The sequence below is a fragment of the Aulonocara stuartgranti genome (assembly GCF_965226115.1).
Source record: "Aulonocara stuartgranti genome assembly, chromosome: 14".
NCBI classification, from domain to species: domain Eukaryota; kingdom Metazoa; phylum Chordata; class Actinopteri; order Cichliformes; family Cichlidae; genus Aulonocara; species Aulonocara stuartgranti.
In genome coordinates this window covers 11,782,309-11,806,112 of record NC_138950.1, presented here as the reverse complement: position 1 = coordinate 11,806,112, position 23,804 = coordinate 11,782,309, and the positions used below count along the sequence as shown (strand labels likewise).

The following is a 23,804-nucleotide window of genomic DNA, read 5'->3' as shown; positions in this document are numbered from 1 at the left end:
ATGTATGAAACCATTTGAATCTGTGCATCCTGAGACTGTCATCTATTAATCTGTCAGTCCAGCTTACTTACATACTGTATAGATGTTACATAAAAAATATTTTAGGGTATGACTGTGCGAATTTCTCTGTTTGAATATATTTATTACCAGTATATAAGCTGAAATTCAGCTTTGTTTTACCTTTGTGAGGAGTCTGAAATGAGCACAGAGCAGCAGGCACAGTCTGCCTGAGAAGACAGTATGTGGGTGGATTGAGAAATGCTGCATCTCTGCACACATGCAGAGCGTTGACACTGACATCTGCTCCATCTGCTGCCCCTGCCACTTCAGCACAGACTTTACAGTGACGGAGAGAGGAGTGAGACACGTGCTGGGCGAAACAGGTGAGGAGTCTGTTCAGCTTCACTGCCAATGGAAGACTGGGGAAAAATACCTGCTCAATTCGGCTTGAAAGGGGCTAATTAACTTGATCATTTCTTACTTCAGCACACTTGATGAATCAGACTTGTTGCAGACTTTTCCTGAAAAACGTCATCTGCTTGTGTTGTCTTCGTACACCTCCATCTTTGTAAGCCACAAGTAATCCAAAGCCAGTGACAGACTGGCGCACACATCACTGAAAACGAGCTAAAGCTGTTGGAACAAATGTAACACCTCTGCCACCTCAACCTGACACAAATCACATCCCTACAGTTCAAAAAGCTGAACTAAACCAGAAGGAAGAGCTTGTGCAAAGGATAAAGCGGCAACAGCACCGTTTACATGTTAAATTAATGAGCAACATTTATTCAGATGATAATTGGGTAGAGCTTGAAAAACAAAAAAAAAAAGAAAAAGATTCTGGAATAATCCAGAATGTAAAAGCCAAAAATTAGCCAAACTGTCAATATTAACACATTTTAAGTGTAAATGATATTTTACTATTAATGAAGACATATCTAGTACCTTTTCCAGATAAGAATTTCCAGCAGACCAATTTCTTTATGTAGTGAATTTTAAAGGCCAGTATATAGCTGCCTGTTTCATACTATTCATTAATTTTTTCTCCTGTTCTCAGATAATAAATTTCTCAGCGTGTCACATATGAGACCAGCTTGGCTATGTAAGATATATTCACCAGCCGCTTTGTAAGGTACACCTGTTCAAGAGCTTGTTACTGCAAAAGTTTAATTGTCCAATCACACGGCAGCAAATGAGTGCATTTAGGCACGTCGCCATGGTTAAGACGATCCATTGAAGTACAAACAAGAATGAAGGAAGGGTCTGAGTGTTTCAGAAAATGCTGATCTACTTGGATTGTTCAACACAACCATTTCTAGTGTTTATAGAGAACGATCTGAAGAAGAGAACATTTCCACTGGTTGAAAATACCTTGTTGATGCCAAAGGTCAGAGGAGAATGGCTTTGGGCTAACAGAAAGGCAACAGTAACTCGACCATTCAAACAACCATTGCCCAAGCCACAATTGGTGCTGGAATTTGAATGGTAGGGTCAGAACTTTGCATAAATGACATGAAAACATGGATCCATCCTGCCTTGTATCAGTAATTCTGGCTGTGCAGTTACTTGAAGAACTACAAAAGTCGCATTGTCTCAAGAAAATCACCCATATCCTTCAAGACCCATCATGCCTCAAATCATCTCAAATTGGTTTTCTGGACTTAGTTCATTGTATTCAAATGGCCTCCACAGTCACCAGATCTCAATACAATATACAGCCTTACTTTAAAAGTCACAAAATTCAGCATTTATTTATGTGCCTAAATCGCAGACAGAATGAGCACCAGTTTCCACTCTGCGGAGAAAAAAAAAAAGAGTTGAAGCTTTAGACGGAAAATAAAAGGCAAAGAGGAAAGATCAAAGTCTAGTTTTTCGAGGCTGGGTGGAACACATTCTCCAGTAAAGACACAAAGTTGACATGAGAAAAACTGTATTGAACGAAATAAGCAATTTCACTCTGCTGCCTCTTGTTTTGTTTTGAAACCTTGATTTTAGAAGACTTGTGGAGGCGTAACAAGTTTTTTCTCCTTCACATCCTCTTAAATTTTCTGCATTTCAGTACAGACGCCTCTCCGCAGTCATCAAAGGTTGAATGTGCAGTTATAATCAGGCCGTTAGCTGAGGCTGATGCGGCGGTTGCTCTCTGCTCCGATAAGCCTGCCAGAGGCCGGCGGTCTCCTGCCTGTAATACATTTGTCACAGTTTCCCCAAGACACATGAGCGAGCCCCACACAAATGAAGACTGAAATATCTGCTTCCGTTTGTCTGCGTCAGAGAAGAGCATCGTTCACCCTTACTCAGCAGTATTCTGTCTCAATTTGAAGAATCTGCAATGAGGTGTGAATGCCTCTCAATAATATACTCGTCATTCCTCTGCCAAGGGAAAAGCAGAGGTATACTTTCAGTGCTTTTTGTCAGCAGGAAAGATCACAAAATCTAGAGCCAAAGATCATGTAACTGGGTAGAGAGATGGAACCCCAGCCAGAGGAATAACCCATTAAATTCTGGCACAGACATACATGAACCAGTTTAAAGATATGACAAAGGACATTGTTCTTTCTATTTGTGTAACTGTTGAAAGAAATCTACAATAATGTATTTATTATATGAGAAATTCTAAAGTGAAATAAATTCTGATTAGCTTTTATTGAAGTTCATGAAACTATTTGCAAAATTAAATCAATCTTGCATAGACTGACTCTGCACATTTCTGTGGTTTCTCTTCTTCGAGTTTGCCTCAAACTTATTTCAGCAGATCCAACTTAATTAAAAGGAAGATAATCATTTCAATTAGCAGTAATTTATATTTGGAGGTAAGGCTCTTTTTTGTGACCTACCAGTCTGTTTCGGTATAACCTTGTATGTGTAAGCATTTAAAAAAAAAAAAAAAAAAAAAAAAAGGGAGGTAGTGACATGGATTTGGGTTGCCAAGCAGCTTGAAGATGCAACTGTAAGCAGGCTAAAGATATTATTCTGTGCCCCCCATGCCCTCCTGACACCCCAAGTTCTCATATGGGGACATTAAAATTTGATATTTCTGCACCTTATACTTCATTCTGCTTAACAAAGTCTTTTATACTTTGTCAAATAACGGCAGCTTTATTGTGTTTTACTTTAAACTAAACTGTCCCCATGTGAGGACAAACAATCCCCAAATAGCTAGGTGAAATAAAAAAAATAAAAAAATCAACCCCAAACAAAAGCTCAGGTCACGGTGGGATGGAGACTTGACTGATACACAGAAGGAAGGTTCAGCTGAGTAATCGAGTGACTTTGATTTTATTGTCTGCATTAATTAAAACTACATCCAATCTAACAGCCATGACATCCCGAAGAGGATGCTGCTTATTATCATTTTAACCCTCAGTGCTGCAGTTATGTGGCTTGTGCCAGTTATACAATTTTCACCTCTGCAGCTTTCCAAAAAAATTACAATGAAATTATGTTTTCTTTTTATACTCTTTCCCCCATGAAAGCAGCATTTGATGACTTCTTCCTCAATGATGAGTTTTGACACCTCAGTAAAAACCAATAAAGACATGGTTAGACAATCATTAGAATAGTTTTTGTTTTTCCAGGAGTAGTTAAATGGGCAGAGACCACTCACACCAACATCTGATTAAAAAAAAACAGTTACCTTGCTCTATAAGCAGCCCTGAAAAACCACTCATTTCATAAAAGAGCTCCTTTCATCACTTGTTTTTTGCAAATGCAAACGGATCTCCACTAGGAAGTACAAAAACAGCTAAAAAAAAGATTTGAAGTAAATATTCATGTTATAAATATAATTTTACTATAAAATTTACTGAATTGTATGGTTTCGACAAGCCTCACATTTATGACCAAATGGTGCTCCGGTTCCTAATTTCACTAAATGAATCCGCTTATTAATTCAAACCTACAGTAAACTAAAAAGTTACCAAGAATTTTAATCCAAGCGGCTCTTTTACAGTTTAAAAATATCAACATGTACATCAGGTCATTTTCTAACACTTTATATCAGGAGAAATAAATACATAATTTTAATACAATCCCCTGTTCTTCTCACAATTATACAAGACTTGAGTACATTTAAACTAAAAACACACAATAACAAATGTTATAATATAACAAGCAGCAACAATCTGAACGTCTTACAAAACTTGAGCTGACAACATTACAAGATTAAAAACAAACTAAACACTAACCACGATCGAACTTCCCACTGTGGTCAAACACTCCTACGCCTTGGTGATGTAACCCTCTTTGATTAGGAAGTCATAGATCTTGCGAGTCTTGTTGACGTCGATCTTGATCAGCGCCCGCGCCTGCGCCAGCCGCAGCCCGCCCTGCCGTCTGCACTCGTTAAGTAAAGCTTGTTTGTACTCCAGGTAGGCGCCCGGTACCAGCCGCACCACCTGACACAGCTACAACCACAAAATAAACACAGGGTTTAGAAACGGAGGGAGTAGCTTTAAAAAACAAACACACCGGTAAATACAGTGCTAAAGTCTTGAGCCAACTCTCATTTCTTTACCTTTTTCTAAGAAAATACGTGAAGTGATTTATGTATTTTTCCAACTTGGGCATGCTTTTATTCCAATGGCAGTGTATTTGGCATCATTGTCAAGCTGGAAAAATTAAGACAATCACATGCTTTCAGATAGTATTCCACGATGGATCCAAATCTGACTGTACTTTTCTGTGTTCATAATTCCATCACTTCTGATAAGATTCCCAACACCACTGTCCAAAATGGAGATCCAAACCATGACAGAGGGAAGTCATTAAGAGAGGCCAGGGCCATGTTGTTGACATAGATGTGTAAGCAGATGACTAATGAGAAACGACTTAACGCATATTGACCCTTATTCCATCTGCCTGACCATATCTTTACCTCTTTCTCCCGCTCGTTGAGCTTCTCTGTTCCCGGCAGTCCGGTCAGGTTGAGAGGTGGGGCGCTCCGCCTACCTGTTGCTGTGGAGCAAAAAATTTCTACAGTCAAATGGAAATTCAGCACCACAATGTTAGCCAACCCTTCAGAGAACATAATAGCAGCCTGGCAACATGCAGTTAATTCCTTTGCATCGAAGAGACGGGCGAACAAATATTTACGCTGTGCAAATTGTGTAAATATAGCCATGTGGGAGTGTGTGTCCCATTTGTGCTCTGGAGGTTAGGGAAAGGCAGTTAATTTGAAAGGGAAACAAAAATAGCTAGGAAAATATGCAAGCAGGGGGCTATTTTTGAGCAGATAAATGGAGAAGTTGTTTGCATTAATGTGCCGGGAGCCACGGAGAGGACAGAATACATAAGGAAAGGTGGAAAGAAACGCCGTACCTGACACTGTGATTGTTGTGACAGCTGGAGTGATTCCAGCATCTCTGCAATCATTAAGAAAAGTGTTATTATCTTGGCTGCCATGTTTATATATGTACACACACACACACACACACCCCCCCACCCCTGGGCTTTTGTTCACTACTCTCACTCCAGGATCATCAGCCAGAAAAGAAGAATCATAGCATTCAAGGTTTTTTTTAAAAGGTAGAATAATTGGAAGAACTTGGATAACATCCAAAGAAAAGGATGAAAACAAGAGGAGCAGCGACCCATTAAAAGGACTAAAAATACAGCAGAGACTGTGGTGTAAGCGAGATGCTCTATAATACAGCTCGATTCATCTCAGCATGAACAGTGCTGGGAGTGATGACAGAGGTCAGTGTCTCCGGAGAGCGCGGCTTCACCAGCCCTTCTATTACACGCTGGGCTACAAGCGGGGAGTTTAGAGCCTTACATTGCAGCCTGTTTGCTGAGCCACTGCTGACAGGCTCTGCCATCCTGGATGTACTGCAGTACGTCACACAGCATGGTCCTCTTCCTCCGCTCGTCTTCACGCATTCGCTTCACCCGCTCGTACACCTTGGCACCTATTGCACAGAAAGGTGAACAAAGAGCGTACAAAATTAGGGCTGCGACTCGAAACTGCTACGCTGTTTAGGCCATAAAGTATCAGAAACTGCCAAAAATGTCCTTTACAATTTCGCACAGTTCAAGCTAACACCCTCACATGTCTTACTCTGCTGGATCAACAGTCCACATACCAAAGAAAAGCCCTAGGAGCCTGCGCACTTTTAGTCTTTCCGTGGCACACATTAACAAGCTGGTCCAGGATTAAAATTCCAAAAATGATCCAAACACTGTGAGTGTTCTGCTGGTGCAGCAAAAAATAATTGATTTGAACTGAACTAAAAATAAAGTGCAAGCCTGAATATAAACACATTTTCCTGCTTATGCACACAACTTTAAAATGAAGTTTTTGTTCAGGGGAGGAGGGAAAGAAAAGTTCAAACTTGACTCACTGCAGAAAGACTTGATCCCTGCTTTCCTGTACTCCTGCAGCCTGCGGATCTCTCTCCTCAGCTCAAACTCCACTGGAAACAAAGAGAGAGAGAAATGAAGGCAGTTAAAAGCAAACCTGTGCAGACTGTTGCAGAGATCCCTGAACTCACTTTCACACAGCTGCAGCTCACATTTCATTTAGCACAATGAGTAAGCATTTTGTGCTTCTCAGAACAGTTTCATACAGCATTCATAAAAAATTAAATCAACATCTGGGAACTGGACGGCTCGAGGACTACTGAGAAAGACACAAAAGAAAACATCAATGTCTGAATTGATTACTGGACTTTTTATGACTTTCATGACATGAGTAACCCCCCCCCCAAAAAACAAAAAAAAAACAAAAAAAAAAAACCATTTAGAAGCATCAAGCTCCATTACATATTTTTAGTATCTCATATTCAGATTAGTACATCTATGGCCGATATAACACCATCAATTAATCTACCAAGCTTCAGACTGTGGGAGGAAGCCGGAGTACACAGAAAACCTACATGCACAGTATTCAAACTCGACAGAGAAAGGCTGCAGTAGACCAGGAGATCTGAACCAGCAACCTGTTTGCTGCCCAGGACTCTAATTTTTCCAGGTTTGAACTGTTTTATTGTTGTTTATCTAGGTCATTGTCTTTTTGTATCACCTAGCCTCTCCTGAACTTTGGGTTATGAACTGGTGTCCTGATTTTTTTTGATACATTAGATACAAACAGGGACAGCAAATCCCCAACAAGCTTTATTTGTGTGCACTGCTTTTCAGGACACTGCCAAGGAATTGTTATGGGACATCCAGCTGGTCTGTTGCAGACTGCTTTCATTCACAGACACATGAACACGGATTTCAGCAGACTGTAGAGAATCCTGCAGGCTTTGATGTTATCCTGGTGTTTTTTCCCCCCCTCCTTTTTAAGCAATGGACTTGTTCTCACTGTGAACTTTGCAGCACGTCCACCTTTAGGGACAGTCCTGAATTTTCTTCATGCATGGACACTTTGTCCTACTGTGAACCAATTAACAGTGTAGTTTTAGCTTTGTGCAGCTCTGCAATGATTTGTCTGCAGTCCTGAAAAAGTTGTTGCAATAGATGCACGGTTCACATGAACCGTAAGTCCTTGACCATAAGAGCAGGTCTTTCTAGTATCCTGAGTTTTTTTTTTTTTTTTTTAAAGAAATCACTAACCGGCGCTATGACTGACTAATTAGTGTGGTCCAAAAAATAATGTTATCAGTTTAGTTCGTCTATCCATCTTCCACTTATCCAACGCAGGGTCACTGGGTGCTGGAGCCTAACCCAGCTGCAGGGGGTACACCCTGGACAGCTCACCAGTTTTGTGCAGAGCTAACAGCGAGAATGTGTTGCTCAATAACTGTGAAAGTGATTTTGATTATACTACATGTTATGAGTAATCAATCGATTAAGAAATCCTGGTTGTTCCAAAGATTAGTTACGATTTTTCTTGTAGCAGGATTAGCGTTCAACTTGAAGGTTAAGAAGACTGAAACCAACCTAATACATGCCTGTTTAATCTAACTGTGTGCTGGCTGTCGAACTGCAGCCAGAGCAGACTTAGCTTAGTTTAGCATAAAGATGGTAAACAAGTGGAAACAGCTAGCCAGGCTCCGTCCAACATGTAAAGAAAAAGAAAAAAATCCAGTCAGCACTTCCAAAGCTGACTAATTACCTTAATATATGTGAAGTGTAAAAATAAAAATCTGCTGTTTAAAGAGATGTAGGTGCTTGACTATTTCTTTGCAATGAACTGCAACTTCCTGGAGTCCCTGCTGGTTGCCAGGAAACTGCAACTGTCTGTGAGATGCCAATTTAAGAGATATCCAAATGACAGCAGAGGTTCAAAAACTTGATAAGCCTGTGTCAAGAAGCATTGCTGACTAATGAAGACATTTCGTGTTAGAATTTTCTTTAATTTGTACACAGACATAGTGGAAACGTGGGAATCTCTCAGAGAAAAACAGGAAGGGGTCTGGCATTACCTTCCCACAAAGATTAAAAATAACCTCCCTTGACGCTGCGTTCGTCTGTGCGATGCTGAGACAGTGTGGCAAAAACTGGTCAAATCGATTCTCTGTGTTTGTGACAGTTGCTTAAATTGCACGTAACCCTGCCATGTGAACTCAGCCAGATACTAACATGCGTGACTTTCGATGAATTTGTCATGTTCAATTGGTCCAACCACTCTGGCAAATCTTCTCATGACATCATACAGCTCCTGCACCTCCTTTGGGTAGCATCGCTCCAGCACTACCGGAGACAGAGAGACGAGAAAGAGAGAGAGAGATGTGAGTAGGCAGGCAGATACAAACAAATATAAAACAGAAATATGAAAGAAAAATATCCCCAGCAGACACTTTTAGACGTGAGCAGTTTTTTTTTTTTTTACTGCATTCTAGGTGAAGTAATTTGGTTTCTTTTTTGCAGTTAACCACCAGAGAACAGCCGTCAACTTGCAGCTCTGCATCAATGCTGTGCATATAGGCATGTAAATATTACCAACATTTATCACAGTCACCCTGTAGATGCACCGCTATGATTCTCTGAAGCTGGTGCAAGGGGAGAATTTGCATCCTGTAGCTACTAAATGGCCTGTATGGTCTCTCAGCATCCACGCAAACAGTGCTTAACAGATTTATCTAACCACAACCCAATGTAAGGCTTATGGAATAGCTGCCCTGAAGTAACAATACTGTTAGTTACCATCATTTATTCATGTTCTTGTAGGGGTTAACTGTACAGTAACCGTTCTTGTTCTGACAGGTGAACACACCTGTCAGCAAAAGGATTTCACACACATTTCTTTATTACACCTTCTTGCAACTGTTTCTTAATTTCTTACAATTTACACTACTCTCTTGCACATCTCTCAGTCTCACTGTTTACTTTTTGTTAACTTAGCTCTTGTTGTTTTTCTTTAACCACTGTTGTATGTATGAAATGTTTGCACTCTCTCACAGTATAAGGCTCTCTCTGTGCACCCGTGGCACTTTTATTATGTTGTTTATTTTCTGTAGACTGTACCACTTTTAATCTTGATCCTGTTGCTGTAACACAATATTTCCCTTGCGGGACGGAGTGACTAACTGTAAACAAGAAGTAGCAGCTCTTTGATCTAAATTAGATTTTTAATGCTAAAACCTTGTTATCCAATAATTTTCAGATTTGCTTTAAAAAAAAACAAACAAACAAAAAAAAAAACAAAAAAAAAACAAAAACCAAAACACGTCACATGTTTTTTGATTAGGTTCCAGTTATTTAGTTGCATTCCTGACAGATTTGTGTGTTTCTTGTTTTTCTGTTTTTCCAAAACAGCATCCAACACTGTTGATCCATGAAAAAATGAAAAGAAACCCCCCCCAAAAAAAACCAAAAAACACCAAAAAAAAAAAAACACAACAATTTTATCCACCTTTTCTAAACTCACAGTCCACAACACCTCATCCCAGCTATCACAAGAGCCAGGGTTACTCTGGTCAGTTTGCCGTTCCTTCACAAGGCTACGACAGAGACAGACAACCATTCATCCTCACATTCACACCTACAGCCATACACGTGGGCTTACACGTGGTTCACAGAATCTCCAAAAGCAGAATGGGTCTGACGAACTCTGAGTTATGGAAACAAATGCCATCTCTACTTTCAAGATTCGATTTTAAACTTTCCTTTTTGATAAAGCTTATAGTCTGCAGGGGGTCTGCTAACCTGAACCACTGCTTAGGTGTGTTGGTACAAACAGACCTCAGCAAAAGTGCTTGGGGACTTCCTTTGATGCACTCTTGCATTTTGTCTCCTTCAGTTTGTTTTGTCCCATTTGTTTTCATCCTTCTCCCCAAAAGGTTGTGACAGATGGCTGTCTCTCTCTGTTAAAACTGAGCTTTTCTTTCTCCCCATATGTGACTGTCATATCCTGGGGATCGACAAACACTGAACTGAAAATATATAATTTCATAATATAAAGCACCGTGAGACAACAGTTGTCCTGAACTAGCAATATATAGAAAAAATTCAAGTGGAAAAAATCCATCAAAACATTTTGATAATTGTGATTACAAGCTGAACGTGGGTGACAAGTTAAAAAAAAAAGTTAAACTGTGTTGGGTTATAATATGCCAACAGAACACTTTCAACGTTCCATGGGTTTGCACACATTTTGCCTAAAATTCCTGACAACTGTAGTCCCGGGAGATTTTTAAAGCAACTTAAAGGTTCCCTCAGACTGCTGGTTGTCAATGTCACCACACATCATCAGCGTACACCTGTTGTGTGCTTTCATCTATAACTCAGTGGATGTGCTGAAGAACAATGAATTAAACATTGTTTTGTTTAAGGTTGGCTGTAATAAAATGATATTTGATCAAAAATATTCAGGGCTGTCACGAAAAAAAAAAAAGGATTTCTCCAAAAACGGGACGGTGGTAGAGATAAAAGAAAAGAACTCAAAGATGAAAAATAGTAAAAATAGTAAAGGGCATGAATGATTGTCTGCGTCTCGGAAACTCTACAGGAGAGATGGAATACCTTATAAAAAGATATTCCCCCTTATCTGTTGCTTTTACGATGACGGCGCGACCGCTGTCCACTACATGTTCAGCAGGGATGAGATCTGGAGATCGCAAATGCCACAGCAAACGACTCACATCATTTTCATTACATCACAGTAGAGACCAGAACAGAAATGCTTTATCACAGTATTAAGGTGAACACTCAGATCAACTTTATTGAATTGCAGTGACTCTTCACTCCAAGGAGACAAGTGAGCAAAAACCATTTGGAAAAATGATTCTCACAGCAATAACAGAGCCACTGCATAACCCTCATCGCAAGGGTCAAGGGCTCAGGTTTCTCTTTTAATTTGCCCCGCCCCCTGTCTACAGACAAGTAAATAATGGCGAGTTTCAAGGCAGTTTCACCTCCAGACTGCTCAGGTCGGACAGAGGCGGTACGCTCACTAATTGTTTTTGCACACAGTCTGTCACTTTACAAAAGTGTTTTGAGACTGAGTAATTTCCACACAGACAACCTTCATCAGTTGGAGGAGGAGACTGAACAACCCGAACAATTTTTCTGTGTATGACTATTTGGTGTTCGTACCTAATTCAAATCTAAACAGCCTAAATGAATTCGCACATTTCTGTACAAAGCTGCAGCGTGCCTTCTTCAGCTATAAATGCTGAATACATACAAACTGTCCAGCTAGCATATAGCCGATGGTTTAACTTGACAGTGCAATCAAAAGGGGCCAAAAGATTCAAATTTCAAAGCCAACAATGATTTTAATGCAACAGTTCTACAATTAGTTTTGGTCCCCTATCTTTTCTAATTGAAAGTGTAGTCAAGGAGCACTACAGGAAGAAAAAATGAATGAAATTAAACAGAATCAGCAACCCTGTCCCTGTGATTTGTCACAGTAACGCCCCACTGCTGTGTATTCACCATGTTTAGCTCTCACTCTGAAAGCGCTTGTTGTGCTCATGTGAAAGCATTGCCCGTGTTGCTGAGTAACAGACAAGTGTCAAAGCCACCGAGGAAAGCTGATGTGTGTGTGTCAGGGTCAAATTCCATCGTCAGACTCCAGCCTGCGAGAGCTAATTATCAGCTGCCATCTCAGGCTAAACACATGAAGTCATGCTCTGAGCAACACAAGGAAAAATGTTCATATCTCCGAGGAGACATCAATGCTGGACCTGTGTGTGGTTTCACATGATCGGCACACAAAACTCTGACTGCAAATAGCAACGTAACCTGAATCATTCAGAGAGGCGAGCTCTTACAGGACGTCAAACAGATCGCTGTCCTGAAACAACAACGCTGGTCATTCTGCCTCCAGCAGTCACTGAGACATGATACCGTGAGCCTCCTGGGCTCAGATACTGCTTCCATTATTGCATGTGACACACACACACACACACACACACACACACACACACACACACACACACACACACACTCTTTGACAGTCTCCATGACAACCAGTCTGCAGCTCTACAGCTACTCCGAGTTCCCTTTGTCTCCAAAGACTGGGGAGATAAGGGAAAAAGAGGAAGGAGGGCTAACTGGAGGCTGGAGGATACATAAATAAAACATGAGGGGAGAACTCTTCAACTCCCCAACCACAGACAATTTCACAGAGCAACACATGGAGATATAACGAAGGGCAGGGTGGTCGCACATAGTTTAAAAAGACACGCTCTAATTGGACAAATCCATTCACACCAGTTCTCGCTGTGTAATGAAAAAAAAACCCCAGAGATGCAAAGAATTACGTTACTGAGCTCGCTGCAACCCAACCTGTAACGGGTGGATCAATAAAAACAGCTCTCTTTCTCCTGACACACTTCAGCCATTATGGCAGCAAAGCTCACCGCACTGTGATTGCAATTATGCCGCGGCACACTCGAGCCAACGCAGGCTATTCGTACCCTTCGCTGTAAATATAAGCGCGGCCAGTTGCCACACATCAGCTACCAGAGGGGCCGTGGAGGTTAACGGTGGTTATTACAGCGGAGTTATTTGCATGCATCCATAGAAACCCTCTGTGCCGATTTGGCTGCCAGATATCGCATGTCTCCCTGAGCTGCTATGAATACTGTCGCAGCCAACCCCAAGAGTGTTTCAAAAGAGGACTCACTCTGGAATTTCCGCAGGTTGATCAATCCATGGTCTCGGATTATCCTGAAAGAAACAAAGACATGGATGTAGACATTTATTTTCTGACTTACGCTACACTTTGGAAAGTTAAAAATACAGTATATATCAACTATATGATCATTTTGAGGGCTGTAGTTTGGTGTGCTCGTGTCCATCACATTACATCATAATGAGGTTCTGCATTACAGCCCACAAATGACATTCTCCAAACTGATCCTCGAGCTGAATCAATCCTCTGCAAAGTAATCTGCAACAAAAACTGAGCATGCTGATCTTTGTGAAGACGTCCAAGCTGCACTGCACCCAACAAACTGGACACTGAGTGCATCGACATTACGCATTAATACACTGAAGCTTTTAATAACAAGCAGAAATAACTTACCATGTTAATTAAATTAGGAATAATAACATTTACAATTACTTACAGAAAATGAATTTAATGACTTATAACAGTATAAAAGCAATAAATGTGACACATTCAGGAGATTCCTACTTTCACGTCTGAGTTTCACAACATCTTTTTCAACCACATACAGAAACACTTTAAAACCAACAGCCCTGTTGATAAATGAAGGAGGAATATTTAGGACGCCTGGAAATTAAGCTCAAGGCTTTTCATGACTATTTAAAGGCCTGTTTTGAGGGGAATAAAATAAATGGCCTTTAGGCCCTCAAAACCTGCAATTATGCTAAAAAGTGTGCTTTAAGGTTCAGCTCAACTTCTGATCTTAAAAGCCTTTCTGACAAGCTACAAGTTAGCAGAGATAAAACCGGGTCTCAGGGACAGATGAGGGAGCTGTAAAACACTCATTCCCTCCTAGTCAGACATGCCATTCCAAGCGTGCTCAGGGAGCATGAAGTCGTTAAAAGTTGATTTAGTGATGGATACGCTGCAGCAACGCTTGTCCGTGTATGTCCAAGAATGACAGCTAATGTGTTAAAGGCAGATTAATATCCTTAGAAACCTTTAAAATTGACTTCAATTTCTTATTACATCAGCTGACTATCAGAATACAGAAAAATAGTCATTGTGATTTCCTGCAGCCCACAGTGACTTGAATTTGAGGGCTTTCCAGTACCCAATGATAACCACCAGTTGCCATTTTATTAGGTACAATGGGTTTTACTGTTTACTGTTTTAACTGCTGCTACATATGCAACGTTATCTATATTTCTCTACCCACCAAACTTAACTCAATAAATGTGAGATACATACAACAGAACTGAGTATTACTGGGATTTACAGTGGACTGTGAGACGAGCGTGAGCAGGGGGTGTGATCCCGGTAGCCTCTCTGATTAGCTACAAGTAAACTGTGCACAGTACATTTTCTATGAGCTTCAAAACATTTTCCAAACTCTCCTCTGGTGAGAATGCTCTCCATGCCCAACTAAAACTGGGCAAAATGTCAAGCAGCTTGGCATGCACGTCGTTCACTGGGGGGACAGACACATTTTCCCAATTTCCAAAAATATATTCAGGGTTTGAATAGAAGTTCCCGCAGCTTGTAAGTTGCACCTGAATGACTCCCTGCGGCTTGTAATGAGAGCCTGAAAAAGGCTTAAATATGCAATTATAATCACGCTGCTGACTTTGTGACAATCCCTCTCAGGATTCGTGTCTTTAAAAAGCTTTTAAGAAAATAACAAGGTTTAGATTAGAAGTTATAAATGTATTAGCGTAATGAAATCATTAATATTTAAATGGTGTAGATAGGATGTTGGAATTGTTAGCCTTGTTCATTTTAATACAGTATGAAATGCATTTTTTTCAACCTGAAAGTATAATGAAGTATCCGTGGAAACTGAGGTTCCACAATAAAGGCTTATGATGCCACCTGCTGACACACTGGAGTCATTACATTACATTGAATTAATTTTTCATCCCATAATAAATTAAAGGAGACCTACTTCTTCCTCCGTTGTCTCTCCTTTAATCTTGAATGATAAATATCAACAACTGCAAGCTTCAGTGCTGAAAAACAAGAACATGTGCGACACAGTTCACAGGTTTTGTAATGTAAATGCTGGGATTCACACTGTTGTTGTTTAGTTGTCAATAAAACAAAATGTAACCCACCACGAAGGACGTCTGAATCATCATCCACAAAGTCAATATCTTTCAAATCCCATTCTGCATAGTTGTCAAACTCCTTTAATAGAATGGACACGTAAGGGAAAATGCTATCAATATTAAACAGCAAATCAAACAACAGGAAGATTCATAGACCTTTTACATATGCCCAGAACTTGGAGGAAAGCATCCCTACAGTAAAGCATGGTGGTGGCAGCGTCATGCTGTGGTTAAGTTTTCCGGCAGTAGGAACTGGGAAACTAATCCGTGATGAGGGAAAGATTAATAATAACCTGCTCCATAGCACTTTTTTGTGTTTTAAACGCCAAAACAAATATAACACATTAAAAATTAACTCATGTAACTTGCCACTTAAGTACTTCATGAGCCACCTTTATCTTTTCCACACATACCTTTATTCTGTGCACTTTCGCGCTACCATGCATCCAAACACACAATCAGCTACAGGACAAATGTGTTCCCTCACCTCCATGAAGTCGGCTCTGGCAGGCATGTATCCAGCCATGTCGCGAGACAGCACCGAGTCAAATGTGGGCCGAGGGGGATCGTCGCTCGCTGTGGCATCACAGAAAATTTAGCAAGATAAAGCTTAAAAATGTAAAGATCAACAAAGAGCACCACCTCCAAATTTTGTGCATTTTATAAAATCAGACACGTAACAACCGTCTGTCTCTACTTTGAATTTGTCAAATGATGCAAGAATAAGACGTTAAAATGCTTGTGGAGCAGTCAACACTGTGACAGATGGAGACCTGAAGCCCGCCAGGAAATGAGACACGATCCTCAGTCACCAACTGCTTCTGCCCAACTGTCGGGCCGGTGGCTTCAAATTTTATATGTTAAACTTTCTTCTAGATGCCCTAAAGGCCCATAATGAAACCTGGAATAATATTTAATAAAACTAAATAATAAATAATAATAATAATAATAAACAATCAAACTTAATCTAAACACTTTTTAATAATGAAGTAAACATTGTGGGTGCTTACGTTTAAAAGGAATAGCGCCCTCTGCAACACGAGAGTCTTTTGCTTTCCGCAGGCTGAGCAGGGTGGAGGAGAAGAGTGGGTTATTGATGAAATTCTTCATGTAGTGGCTCTCACACTCCTCTTTGGTTTTAGTGCGCATCTGATACGCAACATCTTGCCTGATGAAGACAAGCAGGGAGAAGGAACAGATCAAAAATAACTGGAGGCTTTCATATGATACTTTTAGCCAACTAAGGCTATAGTTATGGCACTGTATGGTTCAAACACCTTTTTATGGGAGGAAAAAAAAATGTTCTTCATTAGAAACTTCAACCATGTCCTAAAACCTAATCTCTGTTTTCAAGACATCACCAAATCAAACATTTGAGTTTCAATCACCAGGCGTCTAAGTCAAACAATTAATATTTAACTTGTGAGCAAGCAAAACAGTTTGTGAATGCAGTGGTGCAGAGTGGTGACTACAACTCAAGAGTTTCAACCTCCAGGCTATGAAACTCAGTGTGCTCAAAAAAGAGCAGGAATTATAGGAAGAGGTCTCAGTCTTATGCAGGCTTGGCATAATTAGAAGAATTGAACTGATTTGTTTCACTCATTTACTTATGAATTACATTTTCTGTGAAAAACAGCAACTTCTTTATCATCAGAGTTTGAAAGCTGTGCAGAAACAGGAGGAAAAAAATGGATTTGCAAGATACATGGATATGAACCTACAATGCATTACACAAAAAACAACTATACAGTTCATCTACACCTTAATCTATTCATCAGCTGGCACATCGCTACCCGCGGGGAGAAGGACGCCATCTCCTGATATTCTAGTTTTTCTACTAGTGAGCTTGAGTTCAAACATGGGTGACTGCACTGTGACCCTTGTTCAGCCTTTCCTCCCTCGTGTTTTTCTCTCCCTGTGCATGAAAGCGTGGAAGGGTTTTAACAGCTTCGAGCTGATGGGCAACTTGAGCTGTAGCAACCGTTAACAGACAGTTAACTCTACATGGGTCAACATTATAGCACTAGCCTGGAGCCAGCTCTATAATTGATAGTTTTAATTATAATTTCATTTTAATTATAATTATAAATTATAGTTTTATAATTTATAGTTTTATAACAACTAATAAAGGCCTGTGCTACAGTACTGTTTGGCCAATTCATGATGTTGAGAAACTGATAAACTTAATCACACTGAGAAAAGTAGATCATAAAATCAAATATAGCAACATCTCCAAATTGTGACCCTTACAGTAACAATGTTACATCATTTGAGTTAAGCTTACGGTATTTCAAGATTATATTAAACATTTAATGATGGATAAAAAACTGTTTAAATGTACTTAAGCAAATGGGATTTGAAGCCATAAATATGCAACTATTATGAAAAGTTATGTTCTAAAATCCTCATTTACTATACGGGAGTGCACTTCGTTGAACAAAACCTTGCATACCAGTTTTTATTTAAACAAAGAAGAGGCGTGGACTGTGTCAGACTGACAGGTGTAGTAATACAATAGTAGACAGTGGGCCATTAACCATACATAGATGTAGATACATTTTGCTCTATATAAATATACAATCAGTCCAATATTTATTTCCTATTTATTTACAAAAATAACATCCCATCCCAACATTTCTTTAAAACTTTTCTCAGTTTGATTAAGTACATCAGCCAGTCAACAGCATAAACAGGCCAACATGTACTGTCTGTTTTTAGGTGATTCCTAGGCAACATAACATTGTAATATCAGATATAGATAAGAACTTTCAGGTTTCTAAGTCACACCTACAGTGGGGCAAAAAAGTATTTAGTCAGCCACCGATTGTGCAAGTTCCCCCACTTAAAATGATGACAGAGGTCAGTAATTTGCACCAGAGGTACACTTCAACTGTGAGAGACAGAATGTGAAAAAAAAATCCATGAATCCACATGGTAGGATTTGTAAAGAATTTATTCGTAAATTAGGGTGGAAAATAAGTATTTGGTCACCTCAAACAAGGAAAATCTCTGGCTCTCACAGACCTGTAATGTCTTCTGTAAGAAGCTTTTCTGTCCCCCACTCGTTACCTGTATGAATGGCACCTGTTTGAACTCATCATCTGTATAAAAGACACCTGTCCACAGCCTCAAACAGTCAGACTCCAAACTCCGCCATGGCCAAGACCAAAGAGCTTTCGAAGGACACCAGGAAAAGTATTGTAGACCTGCACCAGACTGGGAAGAGTGAATCTACAATAGGCAAGCAGCTTGGTGTGAAAAAATCAACTGTGGGAGCAATCATCAGAAAATGGAAGACATACAAGACCACTGATAATCTCCCTCGATCTGGGGCTCCACGCAAGATCTCATCCCGTGGGGTCAAAATGATCATGAGAACGGTGAGCAAAGATCCCAGAACCACACGGGGGGACCTGGTGAATGACCTGCAGAGAGCTGGGACCAAAGTAACAAAGGTCACCATCAGTAACACACTACAACGGCAGGGGATCAAATCCCGCAGTGCCAGACGTGTTCCGCTGCTGAAGCCAGTGCATGTCCAGGCCCGTCTGCAGTTTGCCAGAGAGCACATGGATGATACAGCAGAGGATTGGGAGAATGTCATGTGGTCAGATGAAACCAAAGTAGAACTTTTTGGTATAAACTCAACTCGTCGTGTTTGGAGGAAGAAGAATACTGAGTTGCATCACAAGAACACCATACCTACTGTGAAGCATGGGGGTGGAAACATCATGCTATGGGGCTGTTTTTCTGCCAAGGGGACAGGACGACTGATCCGTGTTAAGGACAGAATGAATGGGGCCATGTATCGTGAGATTTTGAGCCAAAACCTCCTTCCATCAGTGAGAACTTTGAAGATGAAACGAGGCTGGGTCTTCCAACATGACAATGATCCAAAACACACCGCCCGGGCAACAAAGGAGTGGCTCCGTAAGAAGCATTTGAAAGTCCTGGAGTGGCCTAGCCAGTCTCCAGACCTCAACCCCATAGAAAATCTGTGGCGGAAGTTGAAAGTCCGTGTTGCTCGGCGACAGCCCCAAAACATCACTGCTCTCGAGAAGATCTGCATGGAGGAATGGGCCAAAACACCAGCTACTGTGTGTGCAAACCTGGTAAAGACCTATAGTAAACGTTTGACCTCTGTTATTGCCAACAAAGGTTATGTTACAAAGTATTGAGTTGTATTTTTGTTATTGACCAAATACTTATTTTCCACCCTGATTTACGAATAAATTCTTTACAAATCCTACCATGTGGATTCATGGATTTTTCTTTCACATTCTGTCTCTCACAGTTGAAGTGTACCTCTGGTGCAAATTACTGACCTCTGTCATCATTTTAGGTGGGGGAACTTGCAGAATCGGTGGCTGACTAAATACTTTTTTGCCCCACTGTATGTGCCAAGTTTGCTTGCTTAACTCCTGACTGTGTAGAAGTTTGCAGACAAAGAAGCAAACAAGAGAAATTCTCTGCAACATTTCATTCACTTGTTATCTTTGTTACTGTCGGTAACAGATGTTTAGAGATTTTTTATGCACAATGATCTGAAAAATTAGCTTAAAGAGATGCAATTGCCATTAAATGAAACATTTATGTTGGAAAATAAGTTAGTGGTTATTTTTGCTGCCTGAGAGCAAGTAGAAGCTGTGTTCGAAGCCACAGGCCAAATAAGGCACAATACTAGATACTCTGGCTTCCTCCTAAAGTCCAGAGACTGCTTTTTAGGTTAACTTGTTCTAAAGTGACAGTAGATGAATGTGAGTGTGCACAGTTATCTGTCTCTGTGTTAGTCCTGCGACAGACCAATAACCCGTTTAGCTTGTACCCCACCTCTGGAAACTGGACTGCATGCCATAAATCTTAGCATTCAGGCTTTTTAAGAAATAAGGACATGTGTATGTAGTTTATAAGGAAATCTCACCAAACAACTAGAAAATACTAACCAATTTCCAAAGCCACAGTCCATGACGGCTTCAAGCAGGGCCATCTCTTCCTGGGCTGTCCACCCAGGCTCCAGCACGGGGAAATCTGACGTCTGCATAACGGGGTGAAAGATGAACATTGATGTTGAAAGACAGCCACACTGGATAAGATTTTATTTGTTTGTTTGTTTGTTTTTTATTTCACTCACCATGATTTCATATTTGTGATCACTCTGGTGCTTCTTGTACTCAAATCCTCTGGTGAAGCACTGAAGGGAAACAAAATGTTTAGTTTCAGTCGGACTGGGTTTGTCTGCAGGTAAATTTAAGAGTTTTTGTGACCGATTCACCTGGAGGCACAGCAGGAAAGGTGAGGGTCCACATTCTGCACATTTGATATAAGGCTCAGTCAGATACGATGAACAACCTCTGCACGGCGGTTTATCGGAGGGGTCATCTGAAATCACGTGATTTTAACACTTTAAGTCACCAGGTAGGGTTGTATAACAAATCAGCTGACATTTCTTTACATGAAACGAGCTTACAATGTAAACAAGACTGCAGATTTCAATTTATTAGGCTTTACAGCGAGCTTTAAGCTAAACCACACATGCTAACTTTAAAGCGCCATGTATGATAATGTTTCATCACCGTTTGAAAAGCAGCTCAATAACAAAAGGCACTAAAGGCTGTTAAAGTAGTTAACACGCCGTGTTAGCATCGCTGCACGCTAACGCTAATGTTAGCATAGCAGACCCAGCTTAATATAGCTAACCTGAGATAATAACCCCAAAAATGATAGACGATAACACTTTAAAGCTGAAGTGGATACGTGTATCTGTGACATATTACTAAAACTTACTTGCAAAAGATGCTAGGCGGTCCATAGGATTACGTTTAAATGAAACTTAATAACAGCTTCGACGTTTAGGTTCCATCTATTTTTCAAAGCTCGCAAGTGACCCTGATTGTGAAGGCACAGCTAATCGAGCTCAGATAACTCAATACTCCCCTTAGATATTTTCTATAAGGAGGATCGATAACTAACTAAGAAATGTAATACATGTAAAATATTTGGTATTTATATTACGGCTAAATATATAGAGATTATAATAATCCCACATTGGGCAAATATACTTGCTACAGCAGCACAAGGGTCAGAGACAAAATGTGAAGTAATTATATATTAGAAAACAATAAAAACAGAAAATAAAACAAGACTTACAAAAAAGCTAATACTTTTAAAAATGCAAAAATCAATAAAATACAAGACTAAAACATTTTTGTAGAAAATGTACTATATACACACACACTAATATACACTAAAAGCCACACCACAGAGATTAAACAACAAAACAAAATATATGTATAAAAAGTGCAGTGGGAATGATAATACATACACAAAAATGGTGGGCCGTCCTACACTGCGGCTAGAGGACTGGCCATGACAAAGCTGGCCCTCTTCATTAGAGTATTAAGTTGTTTTCTGGTTCCTCTCCGTGCTGCCACCTCCCCAGCAGAAAACTGCATAAAAAATTGCAATAGACCTCACCAGGTCATAAAAAGTCCTCAGTAATGTCCTGCACGATCAAAAAGACCCAGAAGCCAACTTTGACCCTTCTTGTACATAGCCTTGGACCAGTAATCAAACCACTCCAATCTACTTTTAAGGTGAACCCCCAGATATTTGTAACTGTCCGCCACCCTGATGTCCAAACTATGGATGTTCACTGGTATGATAGGTGTTGGTTTTCTCCAGAAGTCAACCACCATCTCCGTTGTCTTACTGGTGTTAATGTGCAGGTGATATACAACCACTTTAAGCTAGAGGTAGAGTGAAATGGAGGCAGATGATCTGCTGTGGTGACCCCTAAATAAAAGGAACAGCTGAAAAAAGAAGACTGATATATATTTATATAATCATGTTAATTAGTTTAATTTTAATGTCACTTCGCCATTTATTTTTTTATTTTCTTTGCAATGACCTACCAAAACTTACAATTACGATTATATTGTACTATATTTATTTTTGTATGGTTTTTTTTTTTTCATATTTCTTGTGTTTCAGCATTTCAGCTTGAGTATTCAAAGGCGCTGTCTGCTGTCTGGGTTGACCTTTCACCTGGCTGGCTCACAACACAACTATTAAAAAGGCAATCAAAATACATAAATAAACACATAAATATAACAATTATTAAATGTAGGAAAGGAAATTTAAACAAGAATATAAATAAATAGTTGAAATAATAATAATAATAATAATAATAATAAATGGTACAGGTAGAGACAAATTAAAGGTGAAATTTCTGTTAATGTTGCTGACAGCTCTTTATTGTTGTTTTTGCCATACATGTACAACAGTCCAAGAATAGTATGGAGTAAAATACCTAATAATATCATATAAAATATAAAATCAAAATGTTTCACAGACACATGGAGATGATCTGTTTCACTTTTAATCTCTCACTTCTCTCACTGCAGTTTAGTGACATAGCCCCAGACCTAGTCCCAGTGAAAAGCGCCTTTATTAAAAACGATATTAAATAAAATTACAGCATGTTAGCAGGCTGGACTTCTTCTGAAAGGACCCCGTTTAGAAAAATTAATTAGTGTATGTATGTGATCTTTATTATTTTCGCCACTCTTCTGTCATTCTCCATCTTACCACAGGGTGCCGATCTTGGACTATTTCTCTAATGAAAACAATAAATGTCGTGCAAGTCTTTGTCTGCCTTTCTGTACACAGCACCACCTGAGCTTCATATAAGCAGCGTATATTAGGCTGAATAATGGAAAGAAAGATCATAGATGTGGAACCTTATACGCAACATCCCCATGCTGTTTTTTCTTGTCCCCCATAAAATTCTTCTACAAGTACTACTTGCCCTGAAAATGACTTTAAAACAGCTCATTCTGATGCAATAAATAGCTATGACTCCAGATATTTTCCAGGGTCTGTATCCAGCATTGGCCCCCCGAATCAAATAAAACCCCAGCAACTTAAGGTCGCCCCCTGTGATTGCACGCTAAGGGACCTAGCAAAGCAAATATCTGAACATTGATGTGTAAAACTGCAACCTTGCATGCATCAAAACCACTTAAAGTATGAAAAAAAAGAAATATTTTTGTGATTTGAGTAAAAGGACCCTCTGATTCAGTCCAGATGTGATGGAAGTAGCTCGGTAAAAAGAGGGCAGGCACTGGTGTAATGGTGTTAAACTAGGCCTATTGCTTTACACCTTAATTGCCACTCATGATATTTACAAAGAAATGTAATCCATTTCACATTTTCATAGTTTTCTGCTTGATTTCAAAAGATATAATGGTGTGCTTTATATAATTTGCTAAAGCCCAAAATTCATAAACAGGCTCTAATGTGGCTGTGAACGTGCACATTGGGTTAAATCTGTGTACTCTGCTTTCCTCCTGTTAGCCTGCGCTATGTCCATGAGGACGATCCACAGTGACAAGTGCGTTCAGTTGCAGCATACTCTGCGTCCCATCTCCTGACCCTCTGGGGCTGCACCAGACCTCTGGGGAGAGACTCAGACAGCACAAGAGCCCAGAGCAATGCAGATCCACTGGTAATGACAAAGTGGCTATCCGACAGACTGTGCATAATAGAGGGACAGTTGCACTCTCCCCCTCATTGGAATTTCCAGCTTCCTGCCAGAGCAGAGTTTATTTAACAGTCCTGTGAGAACGTTATGATTTATTTATCTTTGAAAGAGGAACTCTTCATTTCTGGGTGACAGTTTGGAGTACAAATGG

General features: G+C 40.0%; 1 protein-coding gene across 1 annotated transcript; it reads right to left on the bottom strand.

The window, feature by feature from the left end:
- Positions 1 to 3,256: 3,256 nt before the first annotated feature.
- tada2a (transcriptional adaptor 2A) lies at positions 3,257 to 21,198 on the bottom strand. The gene is made up of 15 exons (XM_082502450.1): positions 20,896 to 21,198; positions 20,384 to 20,490; positions 20,243 to 20,302; positions 20,055 to 20,146; positions 16,122 to 16,279; positions 15,599 to 15,687; positions 15,118 to 15,190; positions 14,949 to 15,012; positions 13,019 to 13,062; positions 8,527 to 8,637; positions 6,342 to 6,413; positions 5,777 to 5,909; positions 5,320 to 5,363; positions 4,877 to 4,956; positions 3,257 to 4,406 (listed from the first exon to the last, which is right to left on the bottom strand). Exons 1-15 carry the CDS (start codon positions 20,918 to 20,920, stop codon positions 4,221 to 4,223), a joined length of 1,338 nt encoding a protein of 445 aa, XP_082358576.1. The 5' UTR covers positions 20,921 to 21,198; the 3' UTR covers positions 3,257 to 4,220.
- Between the last annotated feature and the right edge of the window lie 2,606 nt (positions 21,199 to 23,804).

Excerpts from the sequence above, each read along its gene's own strand:
- tada2a (XM_082502450.1), bottom strand. The coding sequence starts at position 20,920 with ATGGACCGCCTAGCATCTTTTGCAA. Across the intron at positions 20,491-20,895 it reads CCGCCTAGCATCTTTTGCAA|ATGACCCCTCCGATAAACCG; the intron begins GTAAGTTTTAGT and ends ACGTGATTTCAG. Across the intron at positions 16,280-20,054 it reads GACTGTGGCTTTGGAAATTG|GCAAGATGTTGCGTATCAGA; the intron begins GTTAGTATTTTC and ends TGTCTTCATCAG.